The sequence below is a fragment of the Rhodnius prolixus genome, unplaced genomic scaffold (assembly GCF_049639745.1).
Source record: "Rhodnius prolixus isolate KJV_2025 unplaced genomic scaffold, Rpr scaffold_3, whole genome shotgun sequence".
NCBI lineage: Eukaryota > Metazoa > Arthropoda > Insecta > Hemiptera > Reduviidae > Rhodnius > Rhodnius prolixus.
This window is the reverse complement of record NW_027411603.1, coordinates 29,030,507-29,056,538: the sequence shown is the minus strand read 5'-3', so window position 1 is coordinate 29,056,538 and position 26,032 is coordinate 29,030,507. Positions and strand designations below refer to the sequence as shown.

The 26,032-nt window shown below is 30.8% G+C and overlaps 2 protein-coding genes across 3 annotated transcripts in view; both read right to left on the bottom strand.

The window, feature by feature from the left end:
• The window catches only part of lin-52 (DREAM core complex component lin-52), a 450,123-nt gene that overhangs the window by 195,150 nt on the left and 228,941 nt on the right, over positions 1-26,032 (bottom strand). The window lies entirely within an intron of this gene.
• LOC141452329 (uncharacterized) lies at positions 1,933-17,444 on the bottom strand. 2 transcript variants are annotated; one of them, XM_074124353.1, is made up of 4 exons: positions 17,219-17,444; positions 14,036-14,282; positions 4,454-4,891; positions 1,933-2,318 (listed from the first exon to the last, which is right to left on the bottom strand). In XM_074124353.1, the coding sequence occupies exons 2-4, from the start codon at positions 14,045-14,047 to the stop codon at positions 2,100-2,102; spliced, it is 669 nt and encodes a 222-aa protein (XP_073980454.1). In that variant the 5' UTR covers positions 14,048-14,282; positions 17,219-17,444; the 3' UTR covers positions 1,933-2,099. The 2 variants fall into 2 exon arrangements, with proteins under 2 accessions (XP_073980454.1, XP_073980455.1); XM_074124354.1 differs by having other exon boundaries at positions 14,036-14,197.

The window sequence follows — 26,032 nt, the reverse complement described above, 5'->3', positions numbered from 1 at the left end:
TCACGCACGAGCTCCAGTCCACTTATCTGTCAATTCTGAAACAACTCTTACTTCCTCTTTAAAATGGATTTTCCGCTCACTTTCATTAAAGAGCCAAAATTAAATTATTATATAATACAAATATTTACTTTCTTGTTTTTGATCAACTAGTTTGTTTGTCTACTTTCTTCTACCTGTTTAGGTGGGTAATAATTAGGCACAACAAAGCACGCAATGATTTTTGAGAGCATACTCAATTAAAGTAATATATCACTTTTTTAAAAATATCTATTAGTTTGAACCCCACAATTTGTTTCACTCACGCTGTATTATATATTTAATATATTACCATCTCCATACTGTTGATTTTATTCTCAAACGTTTTCGTTTCTTTGGTAGTTTATATTTTTTTAAACTGTTTCTCTAATATAGAACATTAACACTTAAGGATTATATAATAATACAAATTATATGTAAAAAGTATTAGAAAAGAGAAGTGAAAGTAACCAAATTTTTATGATGTATTGTATAAATAACAATTTTTAATTTGTTAAAGTTCTTTTAACTCTTAACAAATCATTGTGGGCAATTTTTAAAATAAGCATGAGAATAAACAATAAATTGTTGAGAATTTACTTCAGAGAAAAATATAATTTCACAGCTCCCCTAGAATAACTTTAAATCTAATGTCCCCAAAATTATAATTGTTGAATGATGATAGTAGAAATATTGTTTTGTAAGTAATCATTAAATCTTATTGATATGATCGATTAAGTCAGAAAATTAAACTGTTGGCGAGAAATTTCAATTAACACAAAAAAAATAACAATAAATGCGAAGTGTACAGCAATTCTAAGATACGTTTCTGGTATATTTAGCAAATATCAAGACAACTTGGTTGATTTATAATAATAAAGTTAATCTTTGTATACTTGCGCTTAAATTACATGCTGCATCCACTTTCAATTCTGTTTTCATAATCATTAAATGACTTCTGCCGACATGTACGATTTTGATTCGAATATTTTGATTGTGAAAAACAAAAAAAAAACAAAAAATTCAGAACGAAAAATAAAAACGTTCATGAATTTAATCAATAATGAATATACCTCAAACATGAAAAATTATTGTATTAACACTTTTTACCTCTTCATATTTAGTAAGTAATGAATTAAAGTCTTAATTACTACATTCTAATCAAAAATTAGGATTGAGTTATTCCATCAAAATGAAGAGTTCAAATTAAGAATGTAGCCTTCATAATTATTAATCATATTTCAGATATTGATGGATTCTTTTCCACAGTGAGCACGGAAAAGCAAACTTTAAAACGCAGGAACTATTTTGCAAGAAATTATCTGGTGTTTTCTTATACTGCGGTTCTGATGTTTTAAAAGTACATTAGCCGGATATGTTTTTCGTAGGAAATCAGTTTTCAATAAAAATTGAAGATAATAGGCCGGGTCTTGAGTTGGTGTTACTCAAAATTTTTTAGGTCAGTATTATGAAAAAAAGTGAGCGAAGACGACTTTGAACTGCTATTATTTGATTTGATTTGAAGGCTCATGAAGATTGAATTACGTGCTCTTATGTTTTGAAACATTTTGTTCTCTTCCTAGATCTCTCAAACACAAGATTTTTCTTTAATATACCTGCACATCCTATTCATTACCTAATTTGAAGTATGTGTGTATTAATGTGGAGCCTCTTAAGAAGTATTTAATAAAGTATTTTATTGTTAAAAAAAAAGTCTGACTTATAGTTTAGTAAACATTTAAATCTTGTAGATAATTATCCAGCAGAGTTGAAATTTGTAATGTTTGTCCTTGTAGGATGTACAGAAATTATAAAACCCTGCAATTGTACAAAAGAACGAAGCATGACTATCTTCGAAGCTAAATAGATAAATTAAAATGATGTCTACCAAGAGACATTATTTAAAGAAAAAAATGATTTAAGGAATTGAACCTTTTTATTTTATATTAAAACAAAAAACAAAGAAAAACAGTAACAAAAAAAGAGGAGACCAATGAAAAAAAACAAAACTTATTTACAAAAGACTAGGAGTTTGATGTACACGCAAGAGACAACGAATAATTTCCTTTTGATTTTGATCTATCTTATTGTTGTAATTTGTAGTTAAAGGTCGAGGCTGGTTGCGCGTAGTTTTCTTTGAGGGGTGGTGATACAGTGGACTTGGCACCAGCTGGGAATTTCTGTTGATAGACTGTTTGGTAAGCGTTGTACTGTTGAGGAAATTGTTGTTGACCTGCAGCAAATGGCACTTGTTGGCTGGGTCGGAACGGTTTTACCTGTCCAGCAACTAATGGCTGGGCAACCTGAAACAATTTTTAAGATTATTCAGTACAATTTATTATCTATCATATGGAGCTGTACATATATGTGGACATATCTATATGTAGACATTCATTCTGGCCTTGATCATATAATAGAAGTAACTTACTAAAAATAATGAAAGAATCCTAGTATGTACCCTCCTATTATATAGTAATTAAACTAGAAACTCACTAACTAAAGATAAAATTAAAAAATTGTATTTGTACAAGTCAAGATTGCCTTTACAATTATTGAAACATGTTTTTAATTTATTACTTTCATTGCTATCGACCAATAGCATGTCATATCTTACGAAGAAAGTGCATAACACATTTTAGTAAGTTCACTAAATTGCAATTGAACTTATTAGTAAGTTAGGAACAATCACAAAAGAAGTAATACTTGTTTGTGGAATATCTTTCTCGGAAAAAAGGTGAATTCAATTTCGTTTTTCTAAATTTCCTTAATCTAATCAAACATGAGAGCAGGAGTTACAAACACCAATTTTCATTTCTTCTTTTGGTCATGATTAATGTAACTAAGTTATAAAATTATGACCTACTGCAATCGTTGTCCAGTAACGGATATTTAAAAAGAACTTACATGTACAAACTTGTACCAACAATAAACCGTCGCTACTAACAAGAAGCGTAAGAATATTAATCACAAAAAACAGAAATTCAAGAAACCCTTAAAAAGCTAAAATATTCATTTTACTAAGATAAAAAACATCGTGGATGCATAATGCAAACATAAAAGCTAAGTATAGCTTACATAGGAGGAGTCAAAAAGGATCTGTAAAGTGTATCTTGGCAGAGGTATCTAAATGCTATTCCTTCTTAAGAAATTCTTCAAAGTAAATGCAAACCTGATATACCTGACGACTTTCCCGCTTGATTTGCTTAACTTACAAGAGTAATAGTAATAACTTTTCATCTTATGGTTACTAAATTTAGAAATGTTACAAATAAAAAATTAATTACGATACTAAAAGTTCAATTTTTCATTTGTTGTAACATAAACATCTTGATTGCAATTCATAATGCGAGTAATAATGTGATTTCTTGTACACGAATTGCACCTCTAAAGATAAAAGCCTAGTTGCTTCTTCTTCTTAAAAGTTGCTTCTGAATTTAACACCAAAATTCTGCTAATGGAGTAAACTCTATAAAGCACAAACCTCTTGCTTATAGCACAAAGCTTACGACAATAATGATCACACTTGTAAAATCAATGATTATTAATCGAAAAGTTAGTTCGGTAACCTATAACTTTATTTCTAGTAACTGTATAATCCAAATAGTACAAATAATCAATAGTTGCAATTGGTCTATAGCAATAATCCAAAAAGAACAGGAAAATTTATTCGCTAAGTGGTTCCAGTTAAGTACTTACACCTCTTAGCGAATGTACGCATTAGAGAAGTGATATTAAAGCAGATTTGTTTATTACAACTGAAGTTAGTGTAATACTAACTTTGATTTAATCTTGATTAAAACAGAACAATTAAAACTTTGATTTAAACAGATTGTCATTACAAGCCTAACATAACACTTAGTTCTGTAAGCAAAATGGTTGAAGCTCAATAAGGAAGTGCACTGGAAAAAGGTTTGGCCCTTCACATCTGATTGATAAGCATTAGGCAAAGTGTAGCAAAGCTTAGGAATGCTTTAATTGAAATTCAACCCGATACATTTTAATGTTGACATTTTAAAATGTAACAGATATCTAATGAAAGATTATTTGAACAAGGAAAATGTAAAAATTAATAATCCGGTAGAAAAATAGACTGAGGTAGAGCAGAGAAGCAGAAATCCTTAATAGGTCTTAAAAATCCTTATCCACTGTGCTAAGAGAGTTGTTTCTGGAATATGAAAAGATAACCTATCTCAAATGAAAACAGTTCGGACATTTTTACTCATTGGCTAATAAAAAAACTAAATCACCCAAATAATGACTTTTATTTGTAAATGTAACTTACATAATTTATTATAGTGAAAAATTTATGTGGACAAATTTATTTGCAGAAAAGATGAGGGGGTTTTGAAACAGTAAATTTGTTTAACATGATCTTGTAGGAATAATCTTTCATGGTTCATTCTTGAGTGGAATTTTTGTTTAAATAAGAATTGTTTACCTGCTGCAGTTGTGCTGGTCTGTACTTCAGTTGAGATTGCCCTTGTGGAACGCCTTGTAAGGAAAGCAATGAATTAACATCATTTTGTTGAAGTAAATATTGAGATGGTATCAACATGACTGGGAATGGTAATGGTTGATTTTGAGGTACGTAAACAGGTTGTTGAGTGGCCTGTGACAAGAGCAACTGCTGGTGATAAGCTGGTAATTGGGCAGAACTGTATTGCGGATGTGTAAAGTATTGTTGTGGAAGATATTGTTGTTGATATTGTAAAGGTGCTTGGGCAAATTGAGCTGCTGCTTGCTGTGGCTGTTGTGATGTGGCTGATTTAAGATTTTCTCTTTCAATATCTTCTAGCCTTACTTGCCTGTCTGCTTGCACTTGATTTTGACATTTTACTCCGCCAAATATCAATACTAGGCACGTCAATGGCAATATCTACAATCAAAAAATAAAACCATATAGATTCATCTCAAAAACTGATTGTATATTATCTGGCATAAATTTAGCCAATAATATATCAATATCGAATTTAAATATCGATGAATTTCATATTTTACTCAAGACGGCTGTAAATAATTATTAATCTATAAACGTACATTTATGTTATTGTATGTATGTTATATAACTATGTAAATACAAATTCTTTTTGATAACATCTTTATTTTAAGAATTCTGTAAAAATCTTAAGTTAATAACTTTTAACTCCGTTATAAATATAAATTTTGCTGAGTGTTGCTGGTATAGTACCAACAATTTAATATTGTGATAATTCTTTCTTTGAAACCTGAAGATTATAATCAACCCCATTTGTATTTTAGTGAAGCTATCCCAACTAATTTTTTTTTCTAAAACTTCATATTAAGAATATTTGTCAACTAGAAATAATTTCCGAAATTAGAAAATCGTTTTAAAGGTTAATTCAAGTTTTTTTAATTGGGTAGTTTATCCTAGTTTTCCCCACATTGCTTCATTTCCACTAAATGTGGATTTTTATTGCAAGATTTATAAGAACTTTCACTATTTAAGAAGAGTATCATTAAAAATATACACGAAGGTCCACTCGCTGCTAAACTAACTGGGCTATTTAAGTGTAACAAACTTGGTTAGCTAACTCTCTACTGCTTTAGCAAAGTGAAAGTATGACATTTTACTGGAAAATGTATATTTTTTTTAAGTACTTATAGTTATTATTATTTTTTTTAATGTACTTGCACAGTATAGGTAAATAAAGTAGAGTCAGAATTTCTAAGAGAGTTTGATTTCAATCTCAAGTCGTTACTCTTAGACAAAAATTTCTTAATCCCTAACTACTGTGACTTCTTCTTTTTTCAAGCAATTTAAATTTATAAACTTTAATCTCCAGTAACTGTTGGCAAAACTTATTAGCTTATTTATCTCTTGTAACTTATCTTAAAATAACTTATCAGTATTCATTGATAAAATTTGAAGTAAGACTGGAAATATTTCCTCTATGTTGCGTCCAGCTATCATTAAACACTTCCATAAAGAAAACATCGTAAATTAAAGAAGGGATTACTAACCTAAAATTCAACCATGTCCTTACGAAACTTTCTTAGTGAATTTAGGAAAAATGGTTCGATATTCAAGCCATATAATTGTTCTAGAAGGAAAATAATATTTTGTGAATTTAACACACTTAATTGATTGATTATTGTTTAAGACCTCCCTTCATTTTAGATTAAGTTTCGTTGAATTCTGACACAGAATGGCTTTTCTCTGGACAATTCGATTTGCCGAAGTTGCGACTTAACATTACGCTTCTGAATATTTCTGACTACATTATTTCATATAGGTAACTTTTCGGAAAAGAATTGATTTAGAACGCGAAAGCCTTTTGGACATCATTTTATTTTTTTTATAAACTATTTTAGAGAATAAAATGCGTTATCATTTAATAATCTTTAAAGTTTCTCTTTAACCTGTAATAAAGGTGATTGTCCTCTCAGATATGGGATTTAAGTCAAAGTACACCTTTCAGAGGCGACTAGAAAGTGTTTAATATTTACAACAAATAAGATAGGTGTGGGACGATTGGTGTTGAATGTTACTGACGTTACCATAGAAAGCCAGCGAAATTTCTTTAATTGCAACGGTAATAATTACCGTCCCAAACACTTTATGCTAAATACTAGTACTGATTGGCTGTTAAACATTATGTGCTCTACAGAGCCGCTTGCCATTAAAATAAGGTAATTAAAAGCCCATAAAAGCACTAACAATACCTGTTTATCCATTACTTCTGTACAATTATTTTTTCACATATGAATTATGCATACAAAATCCAATAAAAAAAATTTAATGGGTTTTTAATCAATTTTTAAAAACCTATTACTTTTAACTTCATTACAGAATGAAATGTTAGTTCAAGGCAAGTATAAAGTGTTTAGCTCGTACGAGTGCTTTTTCAGGCTTGATTTAATAGAGTTTGTTTGTTTTTAACCTGTAGTGGTTAAGTTGACCTTGACAACTTTTCTCTACAACGATAGCGACTGATAACAGCAACCCGTCAGCTGATTTTTATATTATATTTATGAAATATATTATCTTTAATTTGGATATTATGAAGAAGTATTATATTTTTTTAATGCTATTTACTTTTGTTTTACTTATAAGAAAGATAACTTTCACTTATTACAAGAAAATGGCCTTTGCTATGCTTAAATTACTATCTCAAATCCAATTTATGTATATTTTTTAAATAAAAGTATTTCTCAATAATATTGTATATTATAATGATTACATTTTCTACAAAGTGATTACAGATTTGCATACTAAAGCTTGGCTAGAAGGATTTTATAAGCAATACAGAATCAAGTAGTAAAAACTGGAGTTTACATAAAGCATAAATGGAGGAAAATGCAGATTTCGCAGACTATTCAGCATCTGTGTTTGCACAGAGAGTTAAAAAATACGACGCCAAGCTCATTAATTTCACTAAAAGAAACTAGCAAGAGATTGTACAATGCACTACTATATATTACAAATATAAATCCTCGGAATTCCTTTAAAAGAGGCGGTGGATCAAGATTTACTCATTTACTCACATATCATTGACATATGATATTCTAATGTTGGATTTCAGAAATAATAAAACCAAAATAATTGATATCTCTTTCCATCTAAATGTAAATGTGCTAAGAAACATCAGGAACTGGGTTTTAATGTGTATAGGTGTAAGGCATCTATTTCAAAAGTTTTGAAATTGCTTCTAAAGTGATATCGACCAATAAACTACTTAAGGCTACTTTTATAGAGCATGACCTTAGTGTTGACCTGAGAGAAGTCCAGAAAAATGGATGTTCTTCATATTACAACACAGAGCGAACAGAATGTTGGTTGAGTAAGCTTGCAATTACAATGCCTGACCTTACTAGGAAAATTAATTACTTCTGAAAAGAATCACTACTGGCAATACTTCTATTTCATCTACATTACTGTTCTATATTACAAAACATCTTGTCAATTAACAATATATTGCATAATGTTACATTGCATAGAATCTTCTTCATTTTTATTGCAACTCTTTCTCCGGGAATCAGTTTTAAAGTGTTCTGGGGAAAACGAACTTAGGCTTAGAATTAGCAAGTTCAGTTAAATGTCGATTTGATCACCTCATAATTGTAAGAAGCAATACATTTACTCAACCTAGCAACTCTTGAAGCAAATAAATCAGCACGAACTACGAAATTAAGAAAGTAAAACTAATGAAAGTTGCGCACCAGTTTTATAACTTTTTGGTTTTTGAAATATCGAATGAAGCGATTGTTTGGTGAGATTTTGGAAAGCCACTGAGACACTTGTTGGACTTCTTGAATAGAAGCATTTAAACTGTAATTTTGAAACTATTGTTTTGGCTAGAATTATGATTAATTTGTATGATATTTTTGCTATAAAACAATATTTTGTTCGGTCAGCATTGATGACTGATTTTGTGGAAAAGCTCATTCATGGAGTCGTAATGGGGCGTATCAACTAAATATTATAGTTGAACAACTTTAGAACCAATCTTAACTGATTCCTTAATTCTTTTTGGTTTTTGATTGTTTTGAGTGAGTCCTGACGGTAACTTCGCGATGACAGTTCTTCAACACTTTATTTTACTTCTTCAAAATGTGCATGAAAATTAATAAAGATTTCAAAATTTGGTATATAAATTGCTTACGTTTAAATGTGTAACTTTTATCTGACAATTTTCTCAGAAAATAGATTGAACGTAAACTTCAGGAGTGAAGTTAGACTCTCATATAATGGGCCGTTTACAAACTGTACGTTTTTAAAGTGGTTTTTTAGATATCATAGAAAATCACATATTCAGTATTGTCTACTTAGAAGTTATTTAATTAACTTTATTATTAATAGCAACATAGCGAACATAGCTCACTCTGTACGTTGTGTAACTTGTCTCAAACAGAAGACTCTTTCCATTTCATAGCTGTCTGTCCCAGATTGAAAGAAATTAGATTACAATGTTTTAATCAAGAGATATTGCAGAAAGATGTTTTAATAAAATATTTAAACGGAGACTACGGCTGGAATTCAGTTGTCGATTTTTGTAAGATTGCCACAAGATTACGTCAAAATGTAAAATCCAGTACGTAGATAAAATTTGAGATGATTATTTATTTTGTATTACTATTATTTATTTTAGTTATTTTTTTTTCTTCTTATTTATCTTTTATTAATTAATTTAATTATTATTTATTTTTTTATTTTATTTTTATTTTTTGCATAAGCATACAAGTTGTCAATTTATTTTGCTTTTGCTTATTTGGAGAATTTCACTTTTATTTACCCGTTTGTATTTATTATTTACTTTTTGTCTAAATTTACTATCTCATTTTTTGTATTTTTGTATTTAGTTTTTGTATTTCATTAGCAATGTCCCAAATCTACTTAATTTAATGTATGAGATGACCGACTCCCCCGATGGTCGATGGCAGTCTTTAATAAAGATTATTATTATTATTATTATTAACAGCAGTAAATCGCACCATTGTTTGTGCAAAAACAAAACAAAATACAATCTATAAAAAATATACAAGCTGTCAAAAAAAGGGCTTAACACGGTCGGCTGTTATTTAGACTATATTCGTTAACAGCATCTCTCGCCGCTAAGTTGTATTCATAATTAGGTGTAAACAACACATGTCGGCATAGCTACCGGTCCACTCTTCTTAACGAAATTAACGAAGATGTATTCTTTAATTATTTTACAAGTTATTTGATTTGATTTATTTTTTATAAATATTTCATTCGCGTGGTACACGTCAATCAAGGTGTCCGAGAGTGATGTACATTCTACCCCCTCATGTGGCGACCTAAAGATGGACATGCTATATCCCTTATCTCACCTGTTTTAATTTTGGATAGATTCCATTCGGGCAGGAATTGTCAAACTTCACACAAGGAGGCACAGTGGGCAGAAAACTATATTAATTGTTTCGACAGCTCCTTGTAAATATTGTACTTTAATATTTTAAATCGTATTTAAAGAATTTTAATGAAACTTATTATAAATATGAATGAAATATGTATATCATGGTAAACTTATCAATAAATTGCCTAGCATAAGAGTATACACCAATAAATAAATAATGCAGAAACAGTTGAATTTGTTAAAAACACTTTTCATACTCAGAGCTAAGAAATGAGGTGTAAAAAAATGAATATATCTTGTGAACACTAAATTGGTAATCTGCAGATTGCAATAGTTTCTAATAATCGTAGTAAGAGATCGTAAAAAAACAATTAACAAAAACGAATGTACAGCAGCACATTAAGAAATGAAGCGATGGAACAAGTATCTATAACAGGAATGATGATTTTTCTTGAAGTCAGGATACGAATACATTATAAAAACCAGATTGGAATTGTAGCAATCATGCCATTTTAAGAGATTAAGTAATCAATGAAAAGTTTTAACTTGTATGTGAGAATATGTGTGGAGAAATCGCTGAATATCCTGAATCGGTGAAGATACTGATTCCACTTCCGAATACTTTAGTTGTAACTACACCTTTATAAATCAGTTGGATGTCATTCATACTTTATTCTAAATAAATGTGTTCAATTTTACTTAATTTTGCTTTCCACTTTGACATATGGTGGTTAAAAATCAGTGTACAAACGCTTCTAAATGAAGCGGAAGCGACTAGTGGTGGCAAGAGGGTGGTCATTTTCTTTTTCTGGGACAGAATCGGCAGAAGATCGCTCCCTGGCCACTTTGAAGACAAATTGTAATTTCATATTTTGGTTATTTCATCATTGTTAGATGCTATTTCTTTGGGGCATCTTATTCCTGACCGTTTCACTCCAAATTACCCTTTTTTAACTCCTTTTTTTAAAAAAATGTAACATTTTCTGCCTCGAACTGAAACTTGGTCTAAATAAAGGGAGATCTGTGTGACTTTTGTGGGTTTAAAATGGATTTTTAGCCCGAGATCAATGGAATCAATGAACAGTGCTGCACTCTAGTGGATTCGCAACGTAATTGTAAAAAAGCGTGTTATCGGTTAGTTAGCACTCAGGTCTTAGCAATGATTTAAAACTCATCCGCGCTTTAGGTTATTGTGGGTTAGAAAGGACACGGACGAGTTAGCTAAGGTAGGATTCCCAACACCTTTTGAGTTTCTAACCTAAAACACCATTAAATTTTTGTGACAAAAAAATTTATAATTAAGAAATAAGAACATTAAAGACATTCTGAAGCAATGAGAAAGATTTTCTTCAAGTTAAAAGATTTACAAAAAAGATATTAGATAGGAGACAAGAAGTTTCTTTTCTACCCAAATTAGTTGCCATACGCTTTGGTGGCTTTTCGTCGACGGTAATATTAAAAGAAAGGTGGGTCCTGAGGGTTAATGAGGAAGCTGGGGATGTTTCTCTGTTGGTAAGTTAGCCCTTTGGGCAGAGAAAAGTTCAGTTTTTCGGGAGATAATATCACTCAGGAAAATGCTTGTGGTCTTTGGTGGTCCTGGATATTTTATAGTATTTTAGGCAGAACAGAATACGGCAGGTCCCGTGACTCCAGTCGCCCAAACGATAATATTAAAGTCATAACCAATGAATAGCTTTAAACAACTTAAAATTCAATTTTACTATCAATTTTCAAGCTTTTCTTATTCTTAACACCTTCAACATCATGAGACCTTGAAGTTGATATAAAAAAAATATTTATTACAACTACATTAACGCGAATTTACTGCTCCAGTTCATTTAATCTTTTTAAACAAATTATTTTGCAATTTGCTGTAGTTGGTCTCCGATCACCTTATTTGTTATTTTTTTAATTTGATTAAAGGTTTTTCTTTTGTTAGCGTTGAAATTTTTATTTGCCCTTCTCGAGAATCGTTCTCTGGATAAACCTACCATAATATCTTTTTCACAAACCAGTACAATTTCGAGAGTTTATTCAAAACAAGAAGTAACGCCTTCTACAGCTCGGTAGCTGCAGTTGAAAAAGTTAAATAGCGGACTAGTTACCAAAAAGCAACTGTTTGGTAGTAATGTGGTATTTTATTATTATTATTCTTGAAATGGACATGTGACTAACCTGGACATCACACTTACAGTCCGACCAAACTCGGTCAGATAGCTCTGTTCACTCAGAGACCAGCTTACAACTCATCAACGTCATTTTACTCTAGGCTCTTGTATGCATGAGTTCTATACGCTTGCTCCGTGTGCATAGGCGCCTAGTATTACAATAATGAATAAAACGCACGATGCGTATCGCCTAGGCACCATGAATAGCTGGAATTAACAAATCCAAAGGGAGAATTGAACTACCCTCAATGAAGGACTTTATTAACTGGACAACACACATATTTCTAGAGAAACTACGTACGACAGTGGCTCATAAAACATCATTTTTGAGATATAAACCGACGTCAGCGAAAACCTAAACTCTTTGCGTTGTTTTATACTTTCTTTTTTTTTTTTTAAATTAATTCTAGACTGAATAGATGCGCCAAGATGACCCAGTTCATCAAAACTTGAAAAACAAAGAACCATCTTATGATCTTATCTTACGAAAAAAACAACATTTATACGGATTAAAAGAAACAATTTTGTAAGAACTACTCGAAAATTCGTGTTAACAAACCAAAACAACTACTTAAAGCACCCCAGATTAATGTAACCTTCAAAACAAGACCGCTGAAAATGTTGCCGAATTATTGAAAGAAAGAATATTTCTGATAATAGAGGGACTACATCCCACACCATCAAACCAGTCATAGGGATTTATGTTAACGAGAAAAAAATTTAGACTCTTTTGAAATCACAAAATACTCGTGTTAGTGTCACCCAAACCTTTAAATGGTTAGCAATAAAAAGTCTTTTCCGCAACCTTGTAGATGGTTATAATGAGCTAATGAGAAGCAGTTTTTCACTCACAAGATGTGCATGGTTTGGGAATAGATCTAAGCAGGACAAAAAAAAAAAAAAAATGTATTTGATAATGGTATAGGCGAAAATTTAATTCAGAAGGCTGTACAAAACAGTGGAAAAATAATCAGATCCAGATCTTTAATGAGAAAATTGGCAAACTAAACTTGGGAAGACCTTATTTTTTAAATGGAACTCCCAAGTTCGCTGAACATGTTACCTTTAATTTCGTTGCATTCTTAGCTTCGGGTACGATAGAGCAATTATATTTGAAAACTGGAAGGTGGTCGCATTGAATAGTCACATTGGAAAACTACCACGAAGATTTCAAGGCCAATTCTATACTGCTGACATTAATGTTATCTCATAAAATATTATTAAGACTCAATTATAGAGCTCAAGTTTCGGAACTCAAACTTCTGTGACCAGTTTTGGCTGCTTTTAGATTTTCTCTACCTATTGGCCTACAGCTCAATCCAGTGAGTTGGGTTTTAGGAAGGTGTGGACAGTGTCCGGAAGCTGTCAGTGAAATTAGTAGTCTGTGTAAGCAACATCATTAGATATTGATGTTTTTTTTAAAAATTGATTTTGACAATGTCAATGTACTGACAATAAAACGCACAAAATTGAGGGGAAAAATTACCCAATGGTAACACTCCTTGGTAACCTCCAGTGTTAATTACTCTATTCATCAGAAAAGAGAAAAACGCGAGGCGTTTTAATCGCATTTGGGAATGATCTGGAATGTGACAAGATGATAAATGACGGACAAAAGGGTTGGTATTAGAATTTAGGTTTTTATGATAGTCTTAAAGAAACGTGTATTTAAAAAAAAATATTATTAAAAAAGTGCCGAATTAAGAAACCAAAAAATAATTAAGAATAACCGAATTAAGGTTAAGATCAAGGTGTGCATGTTCTCCTTTCTAAGGACTACACCGGTATTGATATAACTGATCTGTCAAAGCTTAATAAAGATAACTAATCAGATTGAAATGTAAAGGACATGGTATTGTCATAGTAAGAAGGTAAAAGTTTTTAATAAAGTGTTGCTGATATCCGATTTAATCCAATATGTGTTAATTATCCAAAGGTAGCTGGAAAAAGAATTGCGTAAAACACTTGTAATTATTTCAAATATTTTCATAAAAGAAAAGAACAAATTCTTACCAATGAATTCATGTTGTACTTGATGGAGTATTAGCAAAACCAAAGTGATAGTCGGAAGATCTGTGTCCAGACTATATATACTCTACTGGAGAATACTCCCGCCACTACTTTGCACTTCTTCAAACTCCCGCTGCCATTCTGTTACGGTTTCACTTTCGTTCACTTCACAACAACACAGGAGGAAGGATATTTATAATAAGGACCAATAGCGAGAATATTTTATGCTGAATAATCTTTCTGCCGGAGGCTGCAAGAAGTTAGGAAAAGAGGCAATATGAACGTTGTTAGGGATATCACTAAAAGGGTGTTAATTACAAGTTTTGTGCAATTGAAATCCAGCAAACTAAATAATAACAAAAAATGCAAGTTGGTTAAAAAGTAAATTTAATCTGTGAAGGAAGGAAATGCGTTTACGATTATTCAGATGATTTTAAATTGTAGTTTTGGGGCTCCACTTTTTATTAAACCAGTGATTGTTTACCTTAATTTTTAAGAGGTCCCAAAGCTAGGAAGAAAACTATGCATTTAAATGAAATTATGTTTATTAAAAATCTATTATTTTAAAATTATTATCGAACACATGGAGCCAAAATGGTGAAACACGTTTCTGAAAAGAAGTTAATGAAAGTAAAAATCATTATTTTTAAGTATCACGTTCAGTGAATAAACTAAAACTATTTACTTGCACTTAAGCGTACATACCAGTATATTACAAATACTGGTACATTAAAAAATATATTGAGCAAATAAAAGTAAATAAAAATCAAGCAATTAAAAAAGCAAATAACCTCGAGTGATTGATAGTTGGGCTGGTAATGCAGAGCAAAGCTTTTCATAAAATGGTGGTACTGGAAATAGACAGTGATCGTTTTCTATCTTTATTTAATTGATATCCACATTTTTCTAAAAACCAACTATTGCGGCAGTGAATTTTATTTCTCAAATATAATGTGTTGGGAATGGCTGAAGTATAGAAAAACTCTTGTCATAAATCACCAGAAATACCGGCCCAAAACTCAAACAATGATTTAGAGACAAATTGTCGTATGTTGGGATTTTTTCCCCACACTTCATTTGATATTCCATCAGAAACATTCGTCTTTGTAAATGATGGCATTATGATACTCGCAGAAACATTTCAAAAGAAGAACTGGGGCTTTCCGAAAATCCGGCGAGATCGAATAAGGCAAAATCCAACATCAGCCAGTAACAATCATAACTCAATTCGCGAGAATTTCCTACAAGATTTATTAAATTTAGAAAAAAAAGAGTTTATTTTAGATTTTTTTCAGTTGCCATTATCTTGATTCCTATTTAGGGAAGTGCAATACGAGTAGTAGTCGTAGCAGTCAAGAGAAAAGCAATTGTTAAAAAAGAATAATAATATTTTTTAAACTATTACTGTATTATGATTATGAAGCAGATAAAACAAATTCTATAAAAAGACTATCGCATTAAAGTGAATTTAATTCTAGGTATTAAATTCTATTTTTATTATAAAAAATTTCTGCTAGGTTGTCGAATAAACAAGAATGCAAAAGAAATTTATAAATAAAATTTCAAATCAACTTATAATAAATCAGCAGTGTGTATTTTTAAGTTGCTCGATTTTTACTGAACAGTACTTTGCTAATTAAGAAGTTGATAATGTACTGAGATTTTTTTGTAATATACGAGTATACATTTATCTAACATGACGCTTCTTTGAAAAGTGACGTATATAGAAGCAGCTGCGATCCTAGCTTTAGAACTTATTATATTATTATAATTATTAAGTTAAGATAGAATAATCTTTTTGTATCAATCAAAATACCAGTCACGGAGTTTTTGGGCAAGTTCATCTTTTCCTGCCATTTTTAATTTTTATGTCAAGCCTTCTCTTGTCTTCACATAATAATTAAATATGTCATAGAAGGTCAACTTACTGCATTCACAATTGATATCTCTTCCAAAATAATAAAGCACGTTTACTATAGGGGTATAACTTTTATGTTCGGTACACCAGAAGTGTCTGCTTTGTCCATATCTACAGTTGTGCTCAAGATTCTTTATATTAACATTAGGTGAAGCACTTTACTCCTTTCTCCGCTTCTGGTTTCCAAACCAGGTGCTCTTCTTCAGTCTAAGTATCACAGTCTTTTATTGACTTGAGTCCGAATCTTATAAAATTCTAGTTCTAGCCATTTGAGATTTTTAGACGAAGATCTATTTAATTAGAATTCATCCCATATATTTATGGCAACATAAAACTTACAACATTTGTTGGGATCCTTGAGTAATTTTCTTGAAAATAGAAACATTTTGCTAACTATAATTTGCATAATAATTACTTTAAACCGTTTCTTAAATTTTTCTTAACAATATATAATATCTATTATCCAGAGCAAAGAACTTTCAAAAAATTCTTCTCAGCTGTCTGTAATGAAATTACCTCCTTCTTTGAATGTTGCCTACAAATGGTTATAAGCTTTTCTTTGTACTTCTTTCACTTACATTTTCCACAGTTCGATATCCACGTACCAATCGTTCTTGAAGGCCAATAGGCTGTAGAGTATTGGGGAGAGTAACAGAAAGTAATGGTGACAGACATGTGAAGTGTATTGAGAAATCTATTAATTTTAGACCTGACTTTAGATATTTATTAAATCTGTAATAACTAACGAAATATCAATTAGTAATTAATATTTTGCTAAAATCTTAATATTACTTTGTGAAAGCATAATAATTAACTAAATAAAGATATTCCTATTCATTATTTAGATAAATAATAATTTTAAAAAAATTATTGAGCGTTAAAATGTGTAAATTTGGATCCTTTGAGTCTATTTTAAAAGTTAGTTTTTAGAAAATGGTCTGCGCGAACAAAGAATCTAAAAAACGAACATCCCAGGTTTATTTTTCGACTGAGGCTTGAGAGCAGACTGTTACTAAGCGTTCTTCAACTGGAAAAAATACTTTGCAGAACATATTTTCAACTTGTATAATATTTTCTGAGAAAACGTATCAAATAATTTTCTTTAAATTTTGCATACACATTGTACCCATATTAATCAATCACTTTTATTGGAAACTTGTTCCAGAAAAATCAGATAATGAATTATTTTATGATGGTTTAGTTCCAATTCATTATAATGAAAGGTTTTGTGTCCTGTAAATTATTAAAGAGAATTAATGTGTACTCACAATTAAGAGTTTGAAATACTTTCAAGAAGTACCCCTGTACCAATGGGATTTTTCAGCCTTGAAGATCTATAACTTGTTATATAACAATTCTGTAGGAGTAATTAGGTTCAAAGCATTTCGAGGAGGAAAGAATTAAATATTTTCACAATTAAAAGTTTAATAAAATGTTTAAGTAACCACCAGAGAACTGTAGCAAGAAAGAGTAGTGTAACTGATGACTTTTGGATACAATCAATAGAGCATCGATTTTGTTATGGTTCTGCAGACGTTTCGATTGCACTTAATACATTTTATTGTCCTGATATTATAATCTGTTATTGCGTTTAAGTAGCACTCTACAACAATTTTATTTCGAATATTTGTATTCTTATCGAATGGTTTGGTTTATTTATTTTTATTCTTAAAAAATAAAAATAAATAAATCTTCCAAGTTTCTCCAATAAAATCGATAAACCGCAATTAAAGTGGCCACAATGATTAGAAACTTGCAATGAGATCCTTTTTTATTTTGTAGCTGGGAATTGAGAATCAATTGTGTTCAATGAGAATGGGAAATTAAACATGATTTAGTGATTTCAACATTACAAGGAAAAAAAAGAAGGTTTTTCTTTAATTAAACGATGAGTGTTGTCTAATTTTCCCTCTATCCGCCACCTTTCAAGGTTAGGAAGTCGGATAGATCTATCTGCAGACGGGTTCTATATTATTTGACAGGATAGTCGTTCCTTTGGCATTTGTATATGTTAAATTAATATGTAGGCATAGGAAGGAAGATCAACCTAGTGCAGGAGTTAGAGGTGAAGGTTCCTGATTCTTCGAAGAACTCCTCTGAGAAGCGTATGATTAGAAGAGATAGAGGAACCTTTGGGTAACTCTGAAGAAAAGATGAGCTCGATAGGGCCCAAAGATAAGGTAAATAAATGGTAGTTAAGTATAGATTTGAGCTTAACATTTAGGCTTTGATGTCATATTTTGCATTCGGTATTTATACTTTTTATTTCTAAAAATCGTTCTCCTACTTTAAGAAAGGGCATCTTAAAATCGCTGTTAGCAAAATTAATAAGTCTAAGCAACAACGGTAGGAATTCTCTTGGACATGAATTTGGATCTGTTTAGTGCTGATGCTTGTTAATGATTTTTCTACATTCAAGCTGCAATCTCTAATCACTTCTCAGCCAAGTAGTGTAAACTAAAGCACCATTCAATGACTCATCTTCCAATCATCCAAGATGCGGTTTCATCAATGAACGATTATAACATCAAAGTACATACTTTCAATAGTTCTTCTAGTTTGGTAAGAAGCTACACTTTGTGTTGTATAATGAAACCAATATTCTTTGAAGCTTTTCAACTATTGCTTTTTGGAGTAAGGTATTCGACGGATTAAAAGAAAAGAGTGATTGAATGAATCCAATATCCTCAGGCCTTGAAAACTTTACTCCTCTAAGCTTCCTCAGGCATTTCCTGTAGGTCAAAGAAGACCTACAGGAAACGTATCAAAAAGCCTGCAACAGCTGTCAAAGTTCTTCAGAATACTAGTCTACAGAGTGTCGGAGAAACCGGTTATTTGCATGCAACAGATCAGCGGCTCCGTTACCATTTTTTATATACTGATAATCCGCTTTGTCAGTTACAGGTTTTCAGTCAGGACTTGCCTTATGCCATCAAAACTTCACAAATTAATTTAAATTTATTAAACTTGTAAATATGGAACCACGCTTAAGACTTATACAATCAAATAATAATTCGTATCGCGTAAAACGTGAGCAGCTATTCTATTAAGTTACAAAAAACTATTGTAATACATAAATTTTGTACTAATTAAATATTAATTGTTATTTCTTCTCTTAAGGTAATTGATAATAACCAAATAAATTTCAATATAGACAAGTTATTGCATATAAAATTACACATAAATCACTTTGAATCTTAATTGCGTGTTACAATAAGTTGAAATTATACTTAATGTTGTTATTCGATTGTCAGCACTTAGGCAGTTGTTACAAGATAATGGGTAAATTACAAAGTAAAATTGTTATAATTATGCGAACAAAAAGTAATTTAATTTCCTTTCGTTATATGACTATTTTATCTAACTTTATTTCAATGATTCTAAAAATCGTAATATAAATAAAAGATAATTATATTATAACTACACGAAGAAGGATGTTGGTAAAAGAACTAACATTGGATTGAATTATCTTCTGATATTTAAATTCAATTAATTAATGACGAAAGCCAATTGTGCAATTTTCCTTCCACATTTACTACTAGATAAATACAAATTAAGACTGTATATTTTACTGAAATATTACATCAGAGAAAGTTTATCCTATCAACATAAACCTCTTCTAGAAGGACTCTAAATAGAATTTTTCCAATAAAACATTTCCCTTACGTATATAAATTTATGAATACAAACCATTTTTTGGGAATTTAAATTTCCGGACGAAAATTTGTCCGGAATTGATACTTCCTTTAAGTTGTATAATTAGTGAAAGTAGCAAATATATGCAAAAAGCTCCAGACCAGAAATTGCAGTAAAGAAAAAAAAAGTCGTAAGACGAGAAAGAGGGTGATCACATTTGGATTACGTCGAAATGTGTAAATTAAGAGATTCGTTAACATAAAACAATAAAATTGTAAAACTAAATCATTTGCCTTCTTATTCATTAGTTTATTTGTTCTCTTTAAATATTTTTTATTCTGTGATAAACAGATTTGAGATGTTTAACAGTTGAAATTTCTCCACAGTGTCTTTTATAATATACTATTCAAAAAATACATTTGTCCTTCAAAACTCGGAGAATTGTAATTAGAGCAACTTGTGTGAGTGATTTCTTCGTCTTTGTTTTTAACTCGAGAGCATTTGTCTCGCACAGATTTAAATGAATAATAATAAATGAAACATCGAAATATTGTTACACTGTTTTCATTCTTGTTGCAAACAAGTTAACTTACTGATATTTTTCTCCATTTTCTTTATTTAATCAATTGTATTTTCAATTATTCGGAAATTAATTACTGATACGGTGGAATTTAATGATTACAAAGATACTGCCAGATAAAAATATTTCTGGCAAACTAAAAATCTTTTTTAAAATACCAGTTGTAACATCCTCCTTTCTTTTAAATTAAATTAAAGTTTATCTTTTTATTAATGAATATCAAGTTTATTTATTTGAGAGGAACAAATTCATTTTAAAATTAAATTAGAACAAAGTAACTGATGTTGTTTTTCTGGTTAAAAGAGGAACAAGGGCTTTAATGGTAATCTTATTTACAGATGGAATTAAGTGATGTCACCCATATAACGTGAAAGTGACAATTGGATGATACTCTCAACATTTTTGAAAGGTCAGGTTATCCAACTGTCTCTACGTTATTATATCATTTTTTATCTTCACAAAATTATAATGAAAAGAATTTGAAATGCTGCTAGTGGGACATTTGTTTTCTATTGGTTTACACAACATTAAATTTTAAGTGCCAGTCGGCTGGATAAAAAAAGAAAAAGAAGCAAAGCGGGGTGAATGATTATATTTTTAATGTTTTTGGTTTGCTAACTTAATATTCTACAGTTTGAGTTAACATATTAAATCTTTCGTTCCCAACAGTTGTTTTACGCATTCTCTCCATTGGACTCCAAGGGCTAGGCCTCATAATGCTTTTTAGTGACTCCAATTTAACAGTCCTAGACTCAATCACGATCAAATATTCTTTAGAGAGTTTTTCTTGCCTATAATAAATAGCTTATAGGAGTGGCATGGATATTTTATGTATCTTCAATTTTATAACGATAAACCTCTCTTATATAATTTATTCTCATATCAGAATTATTTGTATCTTATCTTAAAATATAGAACATGAAAACATGTTAGATGTTACTCTGTGGAAGCACTCCTGTAAAATTTTAATTTAGTACAGAGACCTAAATAAAAATACGAAATCATTGCCTATTTTTACAGGAAGGCTATACGTTCCTAAATAGGTCTCGTGGACGGACAAACGTCCGTCATATTAACTGTTGAATAAAATTCAAAGGCCTAGAAAATTGAAGCCAGCTCAATACATATTAGTTTTGTTGGCTTCGTCACCAACCACTAGGCTACAGTGGCTATCTGAAACCAAAATTACGTTCTTCAATTTCTAACAGAATTACATGCGAAACTTCTTCTTTTTTTTTCTTCTTTTCTATAAAAAAGACCTGTGAATTTCCCATCAGACATTCTTAAAGAAAGATTAGAAAAAAAGAGCGATTGAAGTATTTCTTGAAGTTACGTTTGCTTCGAGTTACGTTCGCTTTAAGTTCAGTTCGGTTAAAGTTACGTGTTATTAAAACTAAGATAGCTGTTACACTAAATAATATAATAAAGTTTTCCTGCTGCTTTGTCTGGACGACTTTGAACGAATTTATCTTCCAAACTTTCTCTAAAGTAATTTCGTTTCTGGTACACAATAATTTTTCATACTCCTCGCCTTCATTTTTTTTAACAGCTCAAGTTTATAAATACGTATTCTTACATTATATTGAAAACGTAGCAGAATTTTCCGAGTTCAAATTGGTATTATAAAACGATTACTGGAAATTGTCTAGATAATTGCAGAGTTTCCAGATGCTGCCAGGAAATCGCTAAGACTGGAAAGGAAATAGCTTTGTTATTATAGTTCCATCACAATGTGACGGATATGTGGGATTAAATATTAATTTGAATGGTAACTATGTAACAGATCCATCAGAGTGGCTTCTTTTAAATGTTCTTTGCTCCGTATACTCTAGTTTGATTTGGGAACCACCTTACGTTATTTCCGTCAAATGAATAGCTAATCGCTTCTTTCGTACAGAGCAACCTTGCACTCACTTTGCTTTTGGTCTAAAAAGACACTGTTTTTGACTTAACCTATCCACTTTTTAGGATATTCTTGCTTTATCACAATATCTTGCTTACGAATTCTTATTGATTGAATAAAAAAATAATTAACTTGTAAAGCTATTTGCTTCATCGAACATTTTATAATTAAGGCTACTCTTGCTTAGAGTAAATGCTTAATAATTCGTTATAGGTTATCATTCACCTGTGGTTTGCTTCTTTGAAATTGATATAAATATTTTTAGGATAGAACAGTCAGCCAAACGCCAAAATTCAAGATCAGGAAATAATGAGGGAATAAAAATCCATTTAATGTACAGTAGCGAGATTTTCTATTCGATTAGTACACACTTCTTTCATCTTTGCTAAAGTGAGAGTAGTTCTCCCATAAAGTTTACAATATGACAATAAGAAATTTATTAATCAAATCTGAATTGACTAGATATAATTAGTTTATTTTCAAAGAAAGGGAGATAATGTCAACTAAATTAATTTGCCTACCAAACAATCAAGAGATCTCTCTATTCTTGCCAGAGAAACAATAGATCATTAAACGTAGTCTATCCATACAATTATTGGGTAATATTACAACAATCTGGACGACTAATTCGAAAATGTTATGCAATATTTTGATGGGTTCGGTGTCGCTAAATACTACGTTACACCCACTCGTTGATATTCTGCACAGGCTAGAATGATATTCTATTTAATCATCAAGAGGTTACTAAAATGGTTTCTAGCTTATTTTTTGTTCTACTGAAGTCAATTGTTTCCTTACTAAACAATAAGCATTTTAACCGACAAAATAAACCATCGACCATTAGTTTGGACTTGTACACTTTCTTTTTTTTTTAGTAAGTGTGAAATTTTGGGCTTCTTGAGTCAATCGTTGTCGTTGGCTGCCCTAAAATTTCTGCTATCGATAGCGTACACTCCGTTGCCACTTGGCCAGCATACTTAAGCCTTGCCGACCTAACAAAATGAACATCAAATCACTCTTCTAACAAGTAAATATTAAAAAAAATCTTAGTTCTTCCGCCTACTCAGTCTACGATCTTTGCCAAATTTTTTTTAACATATTTTTAAAAGAAGATGTTGGAATCTTGCAAATTTAATACATTTTAACCAAAATTAATCAATTTTGTGGCCCCCAGGGTCGGAAGGAAGTGGGTTTTTTACAAATTAGTCTTATTGTTTATAGGTATGTAACCTCCGTAACTTATAATCGAAAGTTGCTTCTAAAATTTCATGCCAACTTCATAAAAATATAAAATCTACAACTAATATTTTATTTTATTTTTTTAATTTATTTTCACAACTGCAGTAATTTTTTTTACAATAATTGAAGCTGATAAACCCACATAAATAGTACAAACATGAGTAACATGATGAGAGAATTCACCCATTGGGTGAAACACCCAAACAACAGTCCACTATTGTGCACTAGCACTTACTTCATTTAGAAGATCGCATGGCCACTTGCGCTTCAGCCGTTTTGAAGGATTTTCAGGCATTGCAATAAATTGGGATACTAGTGGATTAAGATGTGAGGAAATTGAAGTGTGGAATTTAATGTAACAGGATCTTATAGCTTCAGAAACATAAGGAACAAGGAAATCTCGTTGCAAGGTAGAGTTAGAGACAAAGTAAGGAGCATCAGCGATTCTACTGAGTGTTTTTGATTGGATGGATTGGATTTTATAGAGATATTGGAAGCTTTTCCTAAGTCAAGGCAGGTTTCAGTAAGTCTAGGCAGATTTTAGTTTCATCTTTTGACGATAAGCCTAGAGAGAAGTTTGAATCGACTGTTTAGTTTTTTCCGTTTAAGTCTAAGTACGTGGAACAACTTATATTTAAAACAATTTTTCAGGAATGTTCAAGTTAGATTCCCTATAAAGTATAGCCCTATCTTTTGTATTCTGTTTATGGATGATAAATGCATTATAAAAATCGAGTTTGAGGAGAATTCCTCTACTGTAAGTACCTCTTAGGTCAATGAATAGTTCACTTTCTCTAAAATGACTCCTTGGCTTTTCTGTTAACTTTATACTGGTTAGGGTAGATGCAATTCAGTGTAATTATGGTTGTAAAAACTATAATCTTGGTGAGAATTAATGTGGATAAAATGTTCAGAGTTTAAAGAATGAATTAGAACTTAGAGATGGTTTTAGAACCATCTATAAAATCCAATCCTTCCAATCAAAAACACTCCGTCGAATCGTTAATACTCCTTACTAACATTATTATTTTTTAATTTATTAGTTATTTATCAATTTCTATTTATTTAGTTATTTATCAATATCAATATCAATTTATTTAGTTATTTATCAAACTACCTTGCATCGAGATTTCCTTGTTCCTTATGTTTCTGAAGCTGCTGGACAAAGTTGTGGAAGGATCAAATTAGATTTTCTGTTTTAATTATGTTGTACATTGTGTTTAGTAAATGATACGGCTATTAATAATCATAAAAGTGAGGAAAATATTTTACAAATCCAATTATGTAAATGGGATTTCGTGTTGAACTAAGAAATGCATTTAACAATCTTCCTATTATTAAAGTGTAATAGTCTAATTCATAAAATACATGGAGACATCATGTTATAATTGTCAATATTATGTAACTATGGACGCAAAAATATGAAGGAAAAATAAATAACTGTTAGATATTAAACAATAGAGAAGTTGAGTATGTGTGGGATATGTGAATGTATTCTTCAATTCTTTTCACTTTTCTTAATTTCCTGGTCTATTTTTCTATTGATATGTGTATCCTATAGACACAATTCATTTCACTTTCAGGCTGGATAATAACTTCTGTTTCTTCAAATCTGTACAGACGTCCTTCACAATTTCTAGGACCTTCACTTTCTTCCAAGTTCAGATAGCTATCTCTATTTCCTTCAACATAATGGCTGGTAAAAAAGTAATAATAATAAAAAATCTATGGAGCGTCCACTTGCATCACTCAATCTCTTTCTACAATTTGTACAGTTCTACCTTTTCCACGCGTTCAAATTCGGCATCTAAAAATATATTTCGTTGCTGCTAATATTGTTCAGTTTATAAATTTTACCTTCTTTTTTTTTCAAAATTGTTCTCTTCGCAAAAGAGTTTCCCTTGAGAAGTATTTTAAGAAAAGTTATAGGTCTTCGGTATATAATGTAAGAAAGAAGATTAGAGGGAAACAGAAACCATTTTCGGGAAAATATTTTTCCTTTTGAAAACTTTCCTTTGTAAAGAGTTATTTCCGGTGAAAGATTTTGCTTCCAGCCATTTTGTACGAGTAGATAGCGTGTACACAAATAAAACTAATTTTTCAGCAGTTCATGGTTGAAGCGCAGATGGTTGTGAAGAACATCTTAGAAGAATGTTTAAAGTTGGCAATCATGTTCTATTTTTTTAAAGTTAAAATATGAAGGGAGTATTTGTTGCTGCACTGTTGCACTTAGAGAATTAAAATGCCCTCGAAATCATTGAACTATACCACAGAAAGATAAGCAGTTAATAAAAACAAATATCTGCACCGTACAATGAAAGGTTACAATAGGTTGTTCTCAAGATTCGGGTAATGAACCCGATTTTTCGGATAATACAATTTGATTCTCTGTTAAAAGACAATTTCTCGCAGGACACCAAAAGGATTGCATTTGTTTTATTTTATCAGTTGTTTACTTTAACTTGAGTACTTGGACAACCGTTACATTCACTTAGTGGAAAAATGGTACAGAACGAACAAAGTTACTACTACTTTTAATGGTGCCAAAACGAAAGTAATGCAGTCTAACTTGCAAATAGTGCAACAGTGACCTAATGTACTTAAACAATCATGAACTGAATATAGGAAAAATTTTAGTGATGAAAGATTTTGATGACAATTTTTGCTAAAAAGTTTTCAATTAAATAACAATCTAACTCGCACAACTTGGGACATCGTAAGTGA

Coding starts and splice junctions, on each gene's coding strand:
- LOC141452329 (XM_074124353.1), bottom strand. Junction 2,319..4,453: donor GACCAGCACAACTGCAGCAG/GTAAACAATTCT, acceptor AAATTGTTTCAG/GTTGCCCAGCCATTAGTTGC.